General features: G+C 41.5%; 2 protein-coding genes across 2 annotated transcripts; both read right to left on the bottom strand.

Annotated features, from left to right (window-relative positions):
* Nucleotides 1-1,851: 1,851 nt before the first annotated feature.
* Nucleotides 1,852-2,319, bottom strand: LOC140738944 (uncharacterized). The gene has a single exon (XM_073066955.1). The coding sequence runs from the start codon at nucleotides 2,317-2,319 to the stop codon at nucleotides 1,852-1,854; it is 468 nt and encodes a 155-aa protein (XP_072923056.1).
* Nucleotides 2,320-9,915: 7,596 nt separating this feature from the next.
* LOC140738945 (uncharacterized) lies at nucleotides 9,916-11,183 on the bottom strand. Its single transcript, XM_073066956.1, has 2 exons — nucleotides 11,166-11,183; nucleotides 9,916-10,395 (listed from the first exon to the last, which is right to left on the bottom strand). Exons 1-2 carry the CDS (start codon nucleotides 11,181-11,183, stop codon nucleotides 9,916-9,918), a joined length of 498 nt encoding a protein of 165 aa, XP_072923057.1.
* Nucleotides 11,184-18,537: the final 7,354 nt, after the last annotated feature.

Here is an 18,537-nt window from a genome sequence, read left to right on the forward strand (position 1 = left end):
GGATCATGAGTGGACAGCTCTTTTCAGGTCCAGCCACAAATTCTCAATTGCATTGATGTCAGGACTCTGACTTGGTCACTCTAGGGCATTAACTTTGTTGTTTTTAAGCCATTCTTGTGTAGCTTTGGCTTTATGCTTGGGGTCATTATCTTCCTGGAAAAGACATCTTTTCCCAAGTCGCAGTTCTCTTGCAGACTGCATCAGGTTTTAACCAGGATTTCCCTGTATTTTGATGCATTCATTCTACCCTCCTCATTCAAAGCTTTCCAGGGCCTGCTGCAGTGAATCATCCCCACAGAATGATGCAACCATCACTATGCTTCACAATAGGGATTATGTGCTTTTGATGATTGATGGCCAAAAAGCTCAATTTTGGTGTCATCAGACCATAGTCCTTCTTCCAGCTGACCTCAGAGTCTCCCACATGCCTTCTGGCAAGCTGCAGCCGAGATTTCATGTGAGTATTTTTCAACAGCAATAGGCTGTACCAGTGATGATTTGGTGTGTCATATTAAAAGGTTATTAAAGTGTCATATTAAATTGTATGAATACTTATGCAATCAATAATTTTGTTTTATATTTGTAATTAATTTAGATCCCTTTGTAGAGATGTTCTCACTTTGACATGAAAGAGTATTTTTCTGTTGACCAGTGTCAAAAAAGCCAAACTAAATCCATGTGATTCAATGTTGTAAAACAATGAATCATGAAAACTTGCAAAGGTGAGTGAATACTTTTTATAGGCACTATAAATGACCTAACCAAAAGTTGATAAAGGCATTGAATTGACTGCAGCATTTAACTTGTCTAAGGTGGGCAGCAACAGGCACTCTGCAGATCTCCAGAGAGGATGAAACAGCAGAATTATTGACAGAGTCTATCATGGTCCTCTGTTCCATAGAGGTCTCGGGGGGGGGGGGGGGGGCGTCAAGAGTTCCCCAAAGACTCCACACAGACTCAAGGCTGTAATTGCTGCCAAGGGTGCATCTGCTAAATACTGACGAAGGGGGTGAACACCTACACAATCAATTATCTTGTTTTATAATTGTAATAAATTTAGATTACTTTGTAGTGATCTGTTTTCACTTTAATGCGAAAGAGTAATTTTCTGTTGATCAGTGTCAAAGAAAACAAATTAACTCCACTGTGATTCATTGAAAACTTCCGGTGGGGGGGGGGGGGGTGAATACTTTTTACAGCCACTGAATCTTGTTTCAATGTCAAATATGGACATTGGTTGAAATTGAATCCTACTACCACCCAGTACACAATATTTCTGACAGCAGCAGTAGTACTGTACTGTTGTATATTTAACTATATGTCAACTGGTATGTCAATTTGTACATCCACAAAATACTTTTTAATCTGTCAATGTTATTGTGTTAATATTATTTCATGTGCTGTATATGACATGTGCCCTATGTTTTGCACCTTGGGCTCTGAAGAACATTGTTTCATTTAGCTGTATACACGGTTGAATGACAATCAACTTGATCTCGAAATATAGACATAGCTGGCTGGTAGTGTAGTGGCATCAGCACTGGACTTCAAGGCAAATGGCCATGAGTTCAAATCTAACCAGCACCTTGCACATTTACTGTATGAGCTGGGTTGAGCATTGAGCCAGCATCTCACCCGATGCAGCTCGAGGTGTGAAAAAGGTCCAGTTTTTGAATATATACAAATTTGGAGGTTATTCAGTCAGACAAACACCATTGCTCACAACATTAGTTTCTTTTTAAACATGTACTATTTTATTTCATGTTAAATTGGAAAATATGTCATATTATTTTATATAATATTATATTATTTAAATATTATCATTTTATAATACTTCTGTCAAAGGATAAATTAACCTCCACGAAGACGGAGTTGCAGAAAGATGGTGCTTTGAGGCTTGATGTTGTAGTCGGAGAGCAACTGGCCATCCTCCAACTGGTTACTCCCAAAGACCAGGAGCTGCTGCTCGGGTCTGACGCCCTCCTGCCGATGGACCCGCTCTTTAAAACTCTGCACGGTCTCAGAGGGCAGCACGTCGTAGGTCGTGGTTTTGCCCTTGTCATTCCGGAGGAAGATCTGCATGGGTTCCTCTTTCCTGACCAGCAACATGATGGTGGGGCTGGGGTAGAGGTTGTAGTAGTTCAGACTTCTGTTGTCCTGCATCTCCACGCTTTGACCATTTTGTACCATCAGACGCTGTTGGAAAGTGGGCACTTTGGTCTTTTGCTCGATTTTCATCTTGAGAGTCGACACCTGTATGAAAGGGTCGACATCAAGTCCGAAACCCTCACCAGTCATAAACTTCACCTGAACTCTCATCTTGTCAAGTCACTGTCAAGAAAGGAGAAGTGATTAGGGAGCTTTGCATCACATGAGAACGTGTACCATTGTACTAACGTGACATTTCCTATAATATCAGCACAATTAGAGTTCTCAGTAGTGACAGAATGTTTCACGAATGTTGACCTTGTAGACAAGCAGAGAAAGCCTTATTTATTAATCTGATCTTTTTCTCCCCCCAGACACTGTAATTCTAAAGTGATGTTGTTTGAACTTTGATGAAGTAACAGGCAGGATAGAAAATGAAGAGCTTGTGGTATTACAGGAAAGATACCAGCATGGCCAAACCATGCAATTTCAAATTTACATTGTGTTCCCATTCTGACATATTAATTCTAATTAGCCATTTCAATTCTATTTCCCATTCTTATTCCAACATATCAGTTCATGGTCACCTCTACTGCCATGATGAGGCCACACGAAGATGAGGCAGACGGAACATGGTATAGATAATTTTAAGGTCATGCACCTTGGTAAAAAGAAAAAAAGGCTATTTTCTAAGCGGGAAAGCAAATTCAGGAATCAGAGAAGTACAGGAGTCCTAGTGTACGATTCCCAAAGGCTAACTTGCATCTTGAGTTGGTAGTAAGGAAAGCAAATATAATGTCTCCATTCTTTTGAAGAAGACTAAATTATGAAAGCAAGCACATAATGCTGAGATTTTCTAAGGGATCGGTCAAACCGCATATGGAGTGTTGTGAGCAGTTCTGGGCCCCATTTCTATGAAAGAATGTGCTGGCATTGTAGAGGATCGAAAGGAGGCTTAAAACGGAGCCTGGGAATGAAAGCGTTAACACACTTGAAGAGCCTTTGATGGCTCTGGACCTGTATCAACTGCAGTTCAGAAGAATGAGGAGTGAACCTCCTTGAAATCAACCTGACTTTGAAAGGACCAGATAGGGTGGAGGTGCAGAGCATGTTTCTAATACTGGGAGAGTCCAGGAGCAGAGGGCACTGCCTCAAAACAGAAGGACAACCCTTTAGAACAGGAATGAGAAGGAAATCATTTTGTCAAAACATGGCGAGCCTGTGGAATTCATTTCCAGAGATGGCTCTGGTAACCAAGTCTCATATATTTACAAACAGTATTATCTTGTGGTCTTATGGAGTTCAAAGTTTGCTGGGTGTCCAGCAGCTGAACACAGCAGGTTCTCCGAAACCGGGCTGAGGTTTAACAAGGTGAAATGGGACTGTGTCCAGGGAAACCAGAACAGAATTAGTTCGGTCTGACTTTCAGTCAACTCTGCTTTCCTGCACAGAAAGTGTTCACTCCGAACCCAGACTTCCCAAGTCATTTTATTCGCACACGCGTTATTACCTTCGCAATATTAATGAACATTTTACGCACTATCTCAACCAGCCACGCAATAATCCCATAGAAACGATCCCAGCCGAGGGCTTTTTATCCGGTCTTAAAGGAGGAGGGAAGAGCCTAACTATGCAGCGGATATTCCGACTTTCCAATGAAGCCCCCCGCCCGCCCGCCCGCCCTCTTTCTTTCCTGGCGATGGAAGCTCTCGGCCTGAAACCACGACTAGGCATTTCCCTCCATTTGCCCGACCCGCAGAGTTCCTCAAACACGAGAAACTCAGCTGCTGGGAATCCAGAGCAACAGACACAAAATGCCGGAGGAGCCCAGCGTCTGTGGCAAAGAGTGCACAGTCGGCGTTTCGGGTCGTGATCCTTCATCAGGACTGGGACTGGGAATGGGGGTGGGGGGACTCTGTCTTCTCATCTTTATTTCCCCAGTCCTGAAGAAGGGCCTCGGCTCGAAGCGTAGACTGTTCACTCCTTTCCACAGATGCTGCCTGACCTGCGAGCTTCTCCAGGGTTTTGTGCGCTGCACGCGATTCCAGCATCTGCTTTCTTTCGCGAAGCCGGTTTACCGAGGCCGACCATGTAAAATAGCGAAAGAAGCATCGCAAAACCGTAAACGGATCGATGTGGGAAGCAGGAGCGGCCATTTCACCAGCTCCGCAGTTCAGTGACAATCCCGGCTGACCTCTCCCTCGCCGACACTCCAAATCCACTGAATCCCTTTCTAAAAAGTTTCCTTTTGTCTGGTTAACCTTTCTCTCCCTGTACATTGTCAGCTGTAACTTGAAGACTACGGTTCAGAGAATTGTATGTTATATACTTTATATTCAAAGAAAAATCAAATGGAAATGAGAATATTGAGATGACCAAATAAAGTCTTACAATTCTTGGCGACAGTACAGGAAATCAGGTCGAATGTGTGGAAAAATCTGATCTGCAAGATGTCTTCTGTGCCTTTCACTCGGCACCGACTCTCAACTCTGCACCGAGCCTCTTTCGAGTGCTGCTGATCTACTCCGGTGTCAGACCCGTCTCCGCCTCCCGTCGCCCGCTCTTTTAATTTTCCCGCGCTCGACAAGCAAACCAATCAGATTCCAGCTGAACTTTCTGGAAATTCCCCTGCAGTGTTTGGGAAGAAGTTTCCATCCTGTTCCAGGGTTGAAGATTAGGGAGGAAATCAGGAAGGCTAAACGAAGGCGGGCTCTGGCAGATAAACTGAAGGAGAATCCCAAGGGCTTCTACAAATATATTACGAGCAAAAGAATTGCAAGGAACAAAATTGGTCCTCTTCAATATCTGAGTGGTCTTCAATGCATGAGGCTGAAAGAGACTGGAGGGGGGTGGGGGGGCGGAGATTTTAAACGGATTTTTTTTTCATCTGTATTTACTCAGGGACCGATACAGAGTCTTTAGGAATGAGCAGAACAGCAGTGAGCTCATAGACCGTATACGGATTTCAGGGGAGGAGCCGTTTACTGATTTGAGGCAAATTAGAGTGAATAAATCCCCAGGGCCCGACAAGGTGTTTCCTTTGACCTTGTGGGAGGTTCGTGGAGAAAATGCAGCGGCCCGAGCAGAGATTGAAAACGTCCATAGCAACGGGTGAGGTGTCCAATGACTGGCTAATGTTTTTCCGTTGTTTAAGAAAGGCTCTGAAATACACCGGGAAATTATAGGTCGCTGAGCCTGCTCTCAGAGTGGGAAAGTTATTGGAGGGTATAGGCTGGGATCGATTAGGGATAGTCAACAGGGCTTTATGCGTGGTAGGTCGTGTTTAACCAAATTTATAGAATTTTTGCAGTAAGTTACAGGAAAATTGATGAAGATCAAGCAGTGGATGTTGACTACATGAACTTTAGCAAGTTCTTCGACAAGGTGCTGCATGGAAGGTTGGTCAGGAAGATTCAGTGGCTTGACGTTCAGGATGAGTTAGTAAATTAGACATTGGCTGCAGATCCCACCGCACAGAAATGGACCATTCAATGCTAGCAAACACCCATCCATGCTAATTCCACTTTCCAGCTCCCTGTCAGTGGCCTCACATGACATGTGGCTTCATGCACATGGAAATACAGTGGGTTCTGGTTAGTTAGGACACATTGGGACCAAATTAAGTGGCTGCCCCAATTAGCTGAAGTTTCATGGAAAAGTTAAATAGGTATAAAAAATAGAACTAATGTTAACTGAGCCAAAAGTTGTGTATATAAATGAAATAGAAGCCAAATTAGAGCACTACCAATAGTACTACAGTACTTTAAAACTGCATATTAGTTCCTGTAAATGAACAAAATCAGTCCAGACACCTACTGTCGAAAATGGACAGCCTTCATACAAAGCTTTTGATGGTTTCACACTCCAAATCTTCATTTTCATTGTAACATTCAAGATGGTTATCAATACCTTCAAATTCTTCACCATTCCTAACTTGTTGAAGGTGTGAAAACGTTGTATTTTCAGCCATTTCTCACATCTAAGTGAGCAAAACAGTTCTGAATGATCTTATTCCTTATTACTCACCAACTGTCAGTCACAAAAATTACCACTTTTTAACACAAACTCACACAGCTGGCATTATTTAAAAAGTGTTCACTTTAAGCACAGTGTAGTGTCTAATAGCTACACAAGTTCACACAACCGATGCTGTTTAGAAACTGTTGGGCAACAGTCTCCTGTCCCAGGTAAGTGGCATAGTGTCTCAAATCAGTAATGTTATTGGTTGATGTTGTGTATGTGAAGAAGAAGGAATCTGATAAGAAAGGACAGTGGACCATGGAAGGAGATGGGGAACCAGAGAGGTGATGGGCGAGTCATGAAGGTGGGGAGGAAAGTGGTGAGAGGAGGGACAAAGTGGGAAAACTAAGGGGTGAACACATGGGATTGAGTACCTACCGGAAGTTAGAGGTGAATGCTGTCAGTTTAAAGACTACTCAAACAGAATAGGAGGTTTTCCTCTTCCAACTTGTATTTGGCCTCATCGTGGCAGAGTACCAAGCAGTCCTTCCAGGTGAGGTGGACATTCACATGCATCTCCTCTGGCCTTGTTTAATGTAGCAGATGCTTCTGATGTGGTGTCCTCTACACTGGTGAGACCAAGTGTAAACTAAGCCTTCTCTCTTATCAAATAGTCATCTGCAGCTCTTTATCACCTCCAGCCATCACCGCCCAGCTTCTGTCACCATAGCCACTCTCTCTCCTCCATCTGCCTATCATCCCTTCTCATCTGGATCCATCTGGTGTCTGGGGCAGCAATGAAGGACCTCCATCTCCATCTGTACAGAAGGTTTCATCATTGCTGTTTCTGTGACAATTGTTTTTTGACCAGTCACGGTTCTTATCCGTGAGCTGAACACCTGAACCCAGAGGTGCGGTGGTCCACTGTTAGTCTGCCCTCTACCCTTTGACTTGTTTGGCACAGGCGACCCTGCCAAGAACCAAAGCACAAGGCCCTCACTGCAGGTTACTGAAGCACGCAATCCTCCAAACTCCATGACAAGGTTGTGGTCCTCTTATAGAGCAGATTTACCTGAGCAATCGTTAACTATTTCAGAGGTCAGGTGGGCATTTCTAATGTTCAGTGTAAGCATTCTAAAAATTGTGTAATCATATAATTTGCTATAATGATTAATATGCAGAATTATCTTCTGGCATGTGTTAATGTCCTGTCATCTTTGAGGCTCAGTTCAGAGTTGAAAAAATGTTGAACCAAAAAATCAATTTACACCTAATCGTTTAAAATGCACGGACTCATTGATAGATTTGTTTCTTTCACCTCTTATTTGTCCAGCTGGAGTCTTTTAAAGTTTTTTTTTAAAAAGGGACAATTTTGAAACCTTTATTTAGGGATAATTAAGATAAACTTATTCAAGCCAAAAAATTTACGAAATTGAAACCATATTCACAATGTATGTTTAACTATAGGATTAGTTATTTGTTTATTCATTTTCGTAAATGTTTTGGCTTGAATAAGTTTATCCTATCAAGCCCTATTTTTTTTTTCAGCCCTCTTTTATGGATCAAGCCTTTGTATTATGGAAAACAAAAGGTATAACATGTTTTCGTGATCTATTTTTAGATAACAGTTTTATGTCCTTTGAACAGTTATCTAACAAATATAATTTACCTAAAACTCATTTTTTTAGATAATTGCAAGTTAGAAATATTTTGAATAATATGTTACAGTCTTTTCCAAAATTATGTCCAACGAAATTTTTTTAGCTCTGAAACCTTGCCAGAAGGGTTTAGTAGCCACCATTTATAATATGATCATGAAAATACAGCCAGAAGTATCAGAAAAAATTAAGAAGGAATGGGAAAAAGAACTTCATTGTCTTATACCCACTGAGCAGTGGGAGAAAATTTTACAATTGGTCAATTCTTCCTCTGTTACGTATTCAGGCAACAATAAATATATGTGAGTTAGGCAAGGGTTTGTATAACAAATAACACGTTTATTAAACACTGAAAACAAACCCCCCCAAAAGTAAACAAACACTAACGTAACCGGAAAACAGCTGCTGTGCGGCAGCTTAACAGTTCTTAAAGCGATATTGCCAGAAGTTCAAAATGCACACAGTCCATTTAAAAGGAGAGACTTTTTAAGGCGATTTAAAATCTCTTCCACATCGTTTTCCTTCGATCCCCGGCGTCGAACTTTCCCACGAAGAATTTTATGAAATGTAATGGTTTAAAGGCTCTGACCTTTCCTTCCACACTATTCTCAAATCCTTTCTGATCATCCCAGGGATTAACACAAGAATAGTCAACGAAATCCTTCCGAATGAGGATCACACAAGGTCGAACCCATTCCAATGTCGAAATTCGATTCTCCTCGATCTTTAACTCCCGAACTTTTATCTTCACTCTCCACAGTAAAGAAACTGCTGGCAATGACCTTTTAAACTTTAGGCATTAGATAAAACTTCATCTTTCAACTAAACTGCGTCATAACATTAAATCACGCAGTGGCATGAAGTCAACATGGCAAATCCAGCCACGAACTGCCCCACCCCACAGGGTGGGGTCTTCCTCTTATACCCTGTAAAAAAAAACCTGTCACATGATCTCTACTGGCGGGAAAATGACGTCACTCCACCATCACAAGACCATTACCTCAAGTCCAGTATAACTTCAACCCCAGTCACGTGACAAGGGTACCACTCTCACGTGTCACGAGTACGTAACACCTCTATTTGTGCTAAACATGCCCTAAAACAATTTAAGGTTGTACATAGGGCTCACATGTCCAAGGATAAACTTGCTCGATTTTATTCTCATGTTAATCCAACCTGTGACAGATGTCATTCTGAAGTTGCTTCATGTTTTGGTCTTGCCCTTGTTTGCAAAATTATTGGAAAGATATTTTTGGTATTATTTCAACAGTTCTGAATATCAAATTGCAACTGCATCCTATTACTGCAATTTTCGGTTTACCAATGGTGGATAATAGTTGTTTATCCCCCTCAGCTCGATGGATGATTGCATTTGTTACACTAATGGCTAGAAGATCTATCCTATTGAACTGGAAAGAAATTAATCCTCCAACTATATTTCAGTGGCTTTCTCAAACTATCTGTTTGATCTTAGAAAAAATTAGAAGTGTTGTCTTTGATCCTTCAGTTAAATTTGAAGAAACTTGGAGACCATTTATTCAACATTTTCATATGAGCTAAACTGACTTTTCCTAAACGTTACTTTTAGACAATAGGTGCAGAAGTAGACCATTCGGCCCTTTGAGCCTGCACCGCCATTTTGAGTTCATGGCTGATCAATTACTATCAATACCCGGTTCCTGCCTTGTCCCCATATCCCTTGATTTCCCTATCCATAAGATACCTATCTAGCTCCTTCTTCAAAGCATCCAGAGAATTGGCCTCCACTACCTTCCGAGGCAGTGCACTCCAGACCCCCACAACTCTCTGGGAGAAGAAGTTTTGAACAGGAGGTGCAGGTTGTCAGAGTTCCTTTGATCTTGTTAATATTGGGCCTCTGCTAAACTGACAACATGTTTTCCAGGCTAATGCAACAAGGTGACAAGCAACGGACCTCGATGGGAATTATGTCATTGTCCGACTGACACCCCATTAGTACAGCATTAATACAGAGTGGAAACTGGCCCATCGTCCACCTTGTGAATGTCAGTGTGGAACGTAGCAGATAGGCTGGATAAAGTAACAAAGTGCTAACGACAGAATATAGGAATGCAATAGTACCATTAAATTATTTTTAATCACAATTCTGTCAGACGTCGGTAGGAGTAAATCAGCCTCCACGTAGACGGAGCAGCAGAGAGATGGTGGTTAGTGGTCTGATGTTGTAGTCGGAAAGCAATCGGCCATCCTCCAACTGTTTGCCCTCATAAACCAGGCGCTGCTGATCGGGTCTGACCCCCTCCTGCCGATGGACTCGCTCTTTAAAACTCTGCACGGTCTCAGAGGGCTGCACATCGTAGGTCGTGGTTTTCCCCTTGTCATTCTGGAGAAATATCTGCATGGATTCCTCTTTCCTGACCAGCAGCATCACGGTGGGGCTGGGGTTGAGGTTGTAGTAGCTTAGGCTTCTGTTGTCCTGCATCTCCACGCTTTGACCATTTTGTACCATCAGACGCTGTTGGGAAATGGGCACATTGGTCTTTTGCTGGATTTTCATCTTGAGAGTCGACACTTGAATGGAAGGGTCGACATCAAGTTCGATACCCTCGCCGGTGATAAACTTCACCTGAAGTCTCATCTTGTCAAATCGCTGTGGAGAAATGAGAAGTGATTATTGAATTTTGCATCACATGGGTTCATGAACTCTGGTGTATTAAGGTGGCATTTCCTGTAATATCAACACAACCTACTAAGATCTGTAGACAAGCGGGAAAAGACAGACCCCTCTTTCCCCAGCAGATCTAAATGTGCGACAGGAATTCTGAGCTGCAATACTGACAATTGACGGGAGAGGGACTCCGTGAGCCGCTGAGCTTTAACAGTTTTGCACTTGATCTGATCAGCGGCAAAAAATATGTAAATAACACATTGGGACCAGGATGGAGGGTGTGTGTGTGTGTGTGTGTGTGTGTGTGTGTGTGTGTGTGTGTGTGTGTGTGTGTGTGTGTGTGTGTGTGTGTGTGTGTGGTGTTATAATTTAAATTATTTATTGTGTACTTCACTGTACTGCCGCCGCAAATTGCCAAGTTTATCGATTTTGTTAGTGGTGATCACCCCAATTCTGATTTTAAAGCGATTCTGCTGCGAATGAACTCCATTTGACTTTCAAACAAACATTTACCTTCCGCCCCCCCGCTTTCCTGCACAGTCAGTGTTCACTCCCGACCCCGACCCGAGTTGCTCAATTCACAAATTATTCTCGTGACATGAGCGAAGATCTCACGCACCGTTTTAACAAGACCGTCACTGTACATTAACCGATTAACGGGTTTCACCGAACCGTGAGCCTATCAATCTGACAAGCAAAAGTGGCCATTCGGCCTGCACCGCTATTCTGTGATATCCCGGATGATCTGTTACCTCGTCGCTAGTTGACATTTGTCGCTTATCTATTGCCCCCTTTCTGCAAAGTTAATTTTCCACTAACATGTTCTCGCCCCGTGGTTTGTCAACGGTACATTTCCCACCCGCTTCACAGGATGTTAGTAATTTAAATTACTGTATATCGTCAATGTTGTAAATAGCCAGATAAAAATGAGAACTTTGAGATAATGAAATAAAGTCTTACAAGTTTTGTCGACAGTACAGGAAGTCAGGACGAATCTGAAGAAAATCTGATCTGCAGGTTTTTTCTTTGCCCTTTATTCCACACCGACTTTCAGCTCTGGTCCGGGTAAATCAATAGAAATTCTTCACTGCTGCTATCGGCATCTCCGCTCCCGCAGCTCTGCATCTCTCCGCCTCCCTCCCCTCGCTTTATCTTCGGCTCCCGTTTCTGAACGTCACGGCGCCGCTGGGCTGATCTTCAGCCGCTGTCGTTGTGTTGACAAACAAACCAATCAGGTTTCAGCCGGAGTTTCGTTTCTGAAAAACTCCCCGCAGTGTGTTGGAAACGTGTCCGCGCTGTCACAGGTCTGAACGCTATCGGCTGTTTTACTTTCGGATTCCGGGAATGCCACAGGTACAGGGAAGCCGAGATTCGAAGCCAGATCGTGACCGAACATAACCTTAAACGTGTCATCTCTGAATACATTTCAGTGGTTTATGAAGTGACTACATAAGTGATAAAATGTAACACAAGAAAACAACTGTGCTCCATCCACACCACCTCTATTTCCCCAGCTCTCTTGCCCATCTCCCCGTGGACTGAACAGAGACAGTGTACCCGTCGTTAAGCTTCACCACATCCATGCTTTGCGACGTGCACCATATCTAACGTGATCCCCACCACCTGCCATACTCCCCCCCCTCTTCCTGCTTTCCGCATGGAGCCCTCTCTCTATGTCTCCCTGCTCCTCACACCTCTCTTCCCCCGCCCCACCGGCATTTTGCAGCTGACTTCAGCAGCGCTCACCCCGCCTCCATCACCAACCGGGGCCCAAAGGGATTCTACAGATGCTGGGAATCTTGAAGAAAACACAAAAAATGTTGGGGAGGTAATGTAATGTGAGGGAGGTTAAGGAGGCTGACTGAGAAACAACCTTGGCCAGGAATGAGGCCCAAGATGTGAACTGGAAAGAAATACTGGTGGCGCACCGAGAGCTAGGCAAGAGCGATTGATTAGTTAATGTATCGATGATATGCAACTAAAAATTGATTGGGTATGCTGATAAAACCGAAAAGTAACTGAGATAAGAAATTACTATAAAGAATGCTGTACACCAGAGCTTGGTGGGCTTTCGGTGACAAGTTCATTGATTGCCTCAGCCTTTGTTTGCAAATAAAGGTTTAAACTTCTCGAAGAATTGTCTGCGTCTCCTGGTCATTTCAAGTAACCATGACAGGAACCAGGGAGGTGGGGGAGGTAAGTGGTGAGAGGATTACTAAAATGGGGGAAAAAGCTAAAGGGGGGAACACAGGGGAGTGGGTATCTACCGGAAGTTAGAGGTTAATGCCATTAGGTTAAAGACTACTCAGACAGAGTATGAGCTGTTCCTCCTCCAACTTGTGTTTGGCTTCATCGTGGCAGTGTCCTAAGCAGCTCTTCCAGGTGAGCCGGACATTCACATGCATCTCCTCGGGCCTTGTTTATTGTATCAGGTGCTTCCGTTGTGACATCTTCTACATTGGGGAGACCAAGTGCAAACTAGGCCTTCCTCTCATCAGATTCCTTCATATGCAGCCCTTTATCGCCTCCAGCCATCATCTCCCAGCTTGTCCCCATGTCCACTCTTCCTTTCTCCATCTGCCGATCATCCCTTCTCACCTGGATCCAGCTTTTGGCCCACCCTTCTGCTCACTTCTTAATATTGGCCATCTCCGTCCTGTCTTTCAGTCCAGATAAAGAATGTCACACTTCCATCCATAGATGCTGCCTGACATACTGAGTTCCTCCAGGATCTCATCTGGAGCTTCACACTTAGCAAGTTCTGAGTTGATTGTGAAGCTTTCATGTTGGAAATTCCTGGGACCCCCGCACCAGTGGCACAAGTCATTTGGAGTGAGACTTACTTCACTTTCCCACTCTTTGGTGCTCCTGTGGCCCAGATAAATGGAATTACTCCATCTATCTTCCCTTCTGCTTATTCCTCTGAAACACTGAACAGTAGTAAATGTTCATTTCCAGGACTTGGTCACTTTGTCAGATTGTACTTGTTCTGTTGTGAAAAATGTCACCAGAGAGACACTGAAGTTTGTGGATATAGAAGTGTTTTATTCAACAAAAACGAGCAGCCGGCATCATATTGAGACACTCTTGTAAGAAGAGGCCTGCTCGACCCAATATTACATGCCATTTTATATGCTAAAGATCAAAGGTAACAGCAGGATAATTCTACAGTTTCAATGAATGTACAATGCCTTCTTTGAATTTCATATAGTTATCACACGCCTCCTTCTTTGCACCCACAGTCCAGACACCCAAAATGAACTCTGACTCTAGGCTACATTCATGCATATGCAGACATCGGAGGTCTAATTGTTCTGAGCTGTGCTTTCAATTCAATCTGCAATCCACATTGAAGTCAGAAGATTGGTTACTGGTGAAATTAATATTTGCCAACTCCAGAATACACCCCAACAGTACTCCTTTAGAGAGTCATTGCAATTCAATGCAGAAATGGCCACCATGTCCATGCCAACCACTGAGCTCCGATTTTATACCAATCCTACACTCATCCCTTGTTTATTTCATAGGACTCTGTGTGGGAGACCCATATCGCATTCATTAACAAAAAGTCTTGGCAGAGAATGTTGATAATATGTTCTTACCCAAAATTCTTCATAGAGAGCATCCTCACATCAGCCATTACTATCTGGTTTGGTGCAATACACAAAAACTACAGCAAACTGTCAGGTCAGCAGGAAACGTCACTGGCTGCAGTATACCATCACTGCGGGGGTTGTATGTGTCCAGATCAAAGAAACAGGCAGAAAAAGGCATGGTGGATACTTCCCACCCAGCAAAGTCCTTCAGTTGTTTGCTTTGATTATGAGAAGATTGCAGTAAAGATGTCTTACTCATTTATGTAATACCATTATTACACCGCAGCTGGAGAATGATGTAGACGGTTGTCTCTCTAGATAAGAAAGAATATACATGCCATTGAGGTAATGTGGTCAAGATGAACTTGACTACCTTCTGGGATAGTGAGCTTGCCATTGAGTATTTATAGGCAAGAAATGAAGGCCCAGAGATGGTCTGTCCTGAGGTTGGAGACCAGCCGGACTGTGTGAGTGGGTGGGAGAGGGACTGTTTTGCTTTAATTGTTGCTATTGCTACTTGTACTTGTACCATTGTTCGAAATGGAGCCAATGCCTTGTACCAAATCCCCTTTTGGACACCACCATATCCTCATCTTGTAGTGTGACCATCCCACTTCCCCAGAAGATGGTGAATGGTGATGAAGTGGGAATGGCCCCCCTCCCGCACTGCAGCAAAATGATTCCCCCAGGCTGTTGCTCTCAAAGCAGGGGAGCACTTTGTGCGGAGACGAATCCCTCGAGCATCCTTGACTGACACAGGTAGAAGACAGAGGCAGTGGCAGTGAGAGTAGGAAGTACAGGTGGTGGGGACTTGCTGAGTGAATAGGATATTCAGCTCCTTTTTGTGGTTCCCCGCAGAGTGTGCAGAAGGCTAAAAATTCAGCATCAAATAGAGTGGTGACATGGAGCAGGTAACGAGAGGGTTCAGGTTTTGGGTACATGTAGGGAAAAAAGTGTAAATGATGGGATCAGAGTGAAGCAGAGGGTGAGGGATGTGACAGGCATGCTGCTGTGAGAAGGGTTGGGAAGGATGCATTCGGTGGAGGAAGAAAGGGCAGGAGATGATTGCGTTGGCTGAGCTCAGGCAGGACACATCAGGCTGAACCTCCGTATGTTACACGAGTGAGGTGGTGGACGAACCCAAATGCAGAACACGGGCGCAGGATAGTATTACAGTATTATACTCTAATGTTCTGCACAGGACCTGTCGTGTATTAATCTTTTTATTTCTTTTATTTGTTTTAATACTAACATAGTTTTAGGTTTCTTATACATACACTCATTTATTCTTTTTTTCCGAGAGGAAGAACTCTCTCTGAAATATTATTTGCTCAGATTTATTCTTTTTTAAATATGTGATTAAGATACTTTAGTTGATTTTAAGATGGCCGTTCCCGATTATGTTTTTATTACTGTTAGACATAACATGGTAGTAGTTGAACTTTGTGGTTTTTATTATGGCTATTTTATGTGGGATTTTTGCTTTAATTTAATACGTAGCTGCAAAGTGGAGAATAGGGTCAAGGGTTATTAGTTTAGCTTGTGGCCAGCCTATTGGTCGCTGGATTTCTTATCTTTTGGAAGGGGGGAGGGGATTATTAGAGTAGGTTTTTTTCTTGATTGGGCAGTTCTTTTGATGGATTTTTTTCTCCTAAATGCGTAACTCCTTCTGGTTGTATCTGTGCCTTTTGGTTCAATCTGTGCTTGCATAACCTTTATATAATATTAAATTAAATGGATGTTAATAAAATTAATATAATATCTTGGAACTGGAATGGTGTCAATCACCCCATAAAGTGTAAAAAGATTTTTAAGAAATTAAAAACACTTAATGCAGATATTATTTTTGTGCAAGAAAATCATATACGGAAACAGGATGAGGACAGATTTTTCCAATTTTGGAAAGGCCCTTTGTACCATTCGCTGTCGGATAGTAAGATAAGAGGTATTTCTATATTTCTTAGCCCCAAAATCCCTTTTGTACACTTTAATACCATTACTGATTCCATCGAAAGTTATTTAATTGTTACTGGTTTATTATGCGAGCAAAATGTAGCTCGGGTGTGTGTATACACACCTAATGTAGATAATTCTGATTTTTTTAAGAAACTTTTTTCTGAGCTACTGAATTTGAATGAATATAAGTTGATCATGGTTGGTAACTTCAATTGTTGTTTAAATCCAGCGATTGACAGGTCATCAACCAATCCGTCGCTTCCTAATAAAGAGGCGGCCTGTATTAATTCTTTTTTATTAGAATATGGCCTGGTCGATATCTGGAGATATATACACCTCAATGATAAAGATTTCTTTTTTCTCACACAGTCATCATAAGTATTCTCAAATGGATTACTTTTTTTTAGATACTCGTTTGTTATATTCCGTTCCTGAGTGTGCGTATGACATCATTGCGCTCTCAGATCACAGATCACGTGCCTTTAAAGTTAACAACTGAAGGAATGTCAAACCTGGTTATATGGGACACATTGAAATCTTTTCTTAGGGGACAGATAATCTCATATTCAGCAGCTTTGAGAAAGAAAACTAAAGCAGAATTGTCTGTGCTTATTAATAAAATTAAAGAGATAGATAAAGAGTATTCAGTTAAACCTACTGAAGAATTATATAAGGAAAGGGTCGAACTTCAATCACAGTATGATTTGCTTCTGACCTTTCCCATTGAACAGCAAATTTTTAAATCCAGAAGTTTATTTTATCTACATGGGGAAAAATCTGCTAAACTTTTGGCGGGTAAATTAAAGACTCGGATGGTCGGAAGACAGATTTTAAAAATTCGTAGACCTGATAGAATTGAAACTTCAGATCCTTGTGAAATTAATAAGATATTTATAGACTTCTATTCTAATCTTTATAAATCTGAATTCTCTGATAATACTGTTACTATGAATAGATTTTTGCAAAGGTTAAATATACCTCAAATTTCGGCTCAAGATGCTGATATATTAGATGCACCTATTAAACAAGAGGAGACAACCAGGGCTATATCCTCTATGCAATTAGGGAAAGCTCCGGGACCTGATGGTTATACAGTAGAATTTTACAAGATTTTTCATGAAATGCTTATACCACATCTTCATCAAACATTTACCGATTCTATATCCTCTGGGAACCTCCCAAAAACTTTTATGAGGCATTAATTTCATTGATTCTTTAAAAAGGAAAAGACCCACTGGAATGTGCATCTTATAGCCCTATTTCTTTATTGAATGTAGATTTTAAAATTTTCTCCAAGATTCTAGCTAATAGACTTGAGAATATTTTGCCTAATGTTATCTCAAATGATCAAACAGGATTTATTAAAAATAGGTACTCGCATTTTAATATTCGAAGATTGTTAAACATCATTTATTCCCCGTCAGTCAAAGAATCTGAATGAATTGTATCTCTGGTTGCAGAATTTTGGCCTGGGATTTATTTCCTGGATTAAATTGATCTATCATACCCTGGTGGCTGCGGTTATAACTAATAATCAAAATTCTCCTTATTTTAGATTATTTAGCGGAACCCGTCAGGGGTGTCCTCTTAGTCCTTTATTATTCAATTTGGTTTTAGAACCACTTGCTATCACCCTTAGGGATTCTAATTCTGTGCAGGGCATTAAGAGAGGGGATAAATTACATAAGGTTTCATTGTATGCGGATGATTTATTAGTTTACATTTCAAACCCTAGGAAATCAATTCCTTTTATGCTATCTATATTTACGGAATTTAGTATTTTCTCTGGATATAAACTTAATTTTTAATATTTATTCTAATTTTTTTTAAACCATCGACTTTGGATAAGGCTTTTTTAATATGGAAAATTAAGGGAATAAAAACTCTTTTAGATTTGTTCTTACAGGATTGTTTAATGTCTTTTTCGCAGTTAATGGATAAATATGATATCTCTAACACACATTTTTTTAGATATTTACAGGTTATGAATTTTGTACGTGATTTTTTACCGAATTTTTACTTGGCCTATTCTTCAAATTTGGCTTATGTTATCTTTCAGCTTAAACCATTTCAAAAACGATTAAAAGCTATCATTTATAAACAGTTAATGAATGCTCGCATGTCGCCTAATAATAAGGTTCAATGCACTTGGGAAATAGAACTTCAACATTCACTTTCAGATCATCAATGGAGTAAAATTTATTATCTAGTTAAAAATTTATCTATCTGTGCATGCCATTCCTTAATTCAGTTTAAGATAGTACATAGGGCCCATATGTTTAAAGATAAATTGGTGCATATATTTCCTAATATAAGCCCTATTTGTGACAGGTGTAATGTAGAGGTGGCTACTCTAACTCATATGTTTTGGTCCTGTGTAAGTGTAAATAATTTTTGGAGAGATGTATTTAGAACACTATCTAAAGTTATAGATGTGGATGTTCAATCCAATTCACTTACGGCAATTTTTGGGATCATTCCAGAGGAAGTAGGCAGAGTATCTGCTTCCGCTCAGCATGTGATAGCCTTTTCAACTTTACTGGCTAGGAGAACTATCTTGTTATACTGGAAA

Source organism: Hemitrygon akajei, chromosome 14 (genome assembly GCF_048418815.1).
Source record: "Hemitrygon akajei chromosome 14, sHemAka1.3, whole genome shotgun sequence".
NCBI classification, from domain to species: domain Eukaryota; kingdom Metazoa; phylum Chordata; class Chondrichthyes; order Myliobatiformes; family Dasyatidae; genus Hemitrygon; species Hemitrygon akajei.

Bases quoted from the DNA above. Each gene is read 5' to 3' on its own strand.
- LOC140738944 (XM_073066955.1), bottom strand. From the start codon at position 2,319: ATGAGAGTTCAGGTGAAGTTTATGACTGGTGAGGGTTTCGGACTTGAT.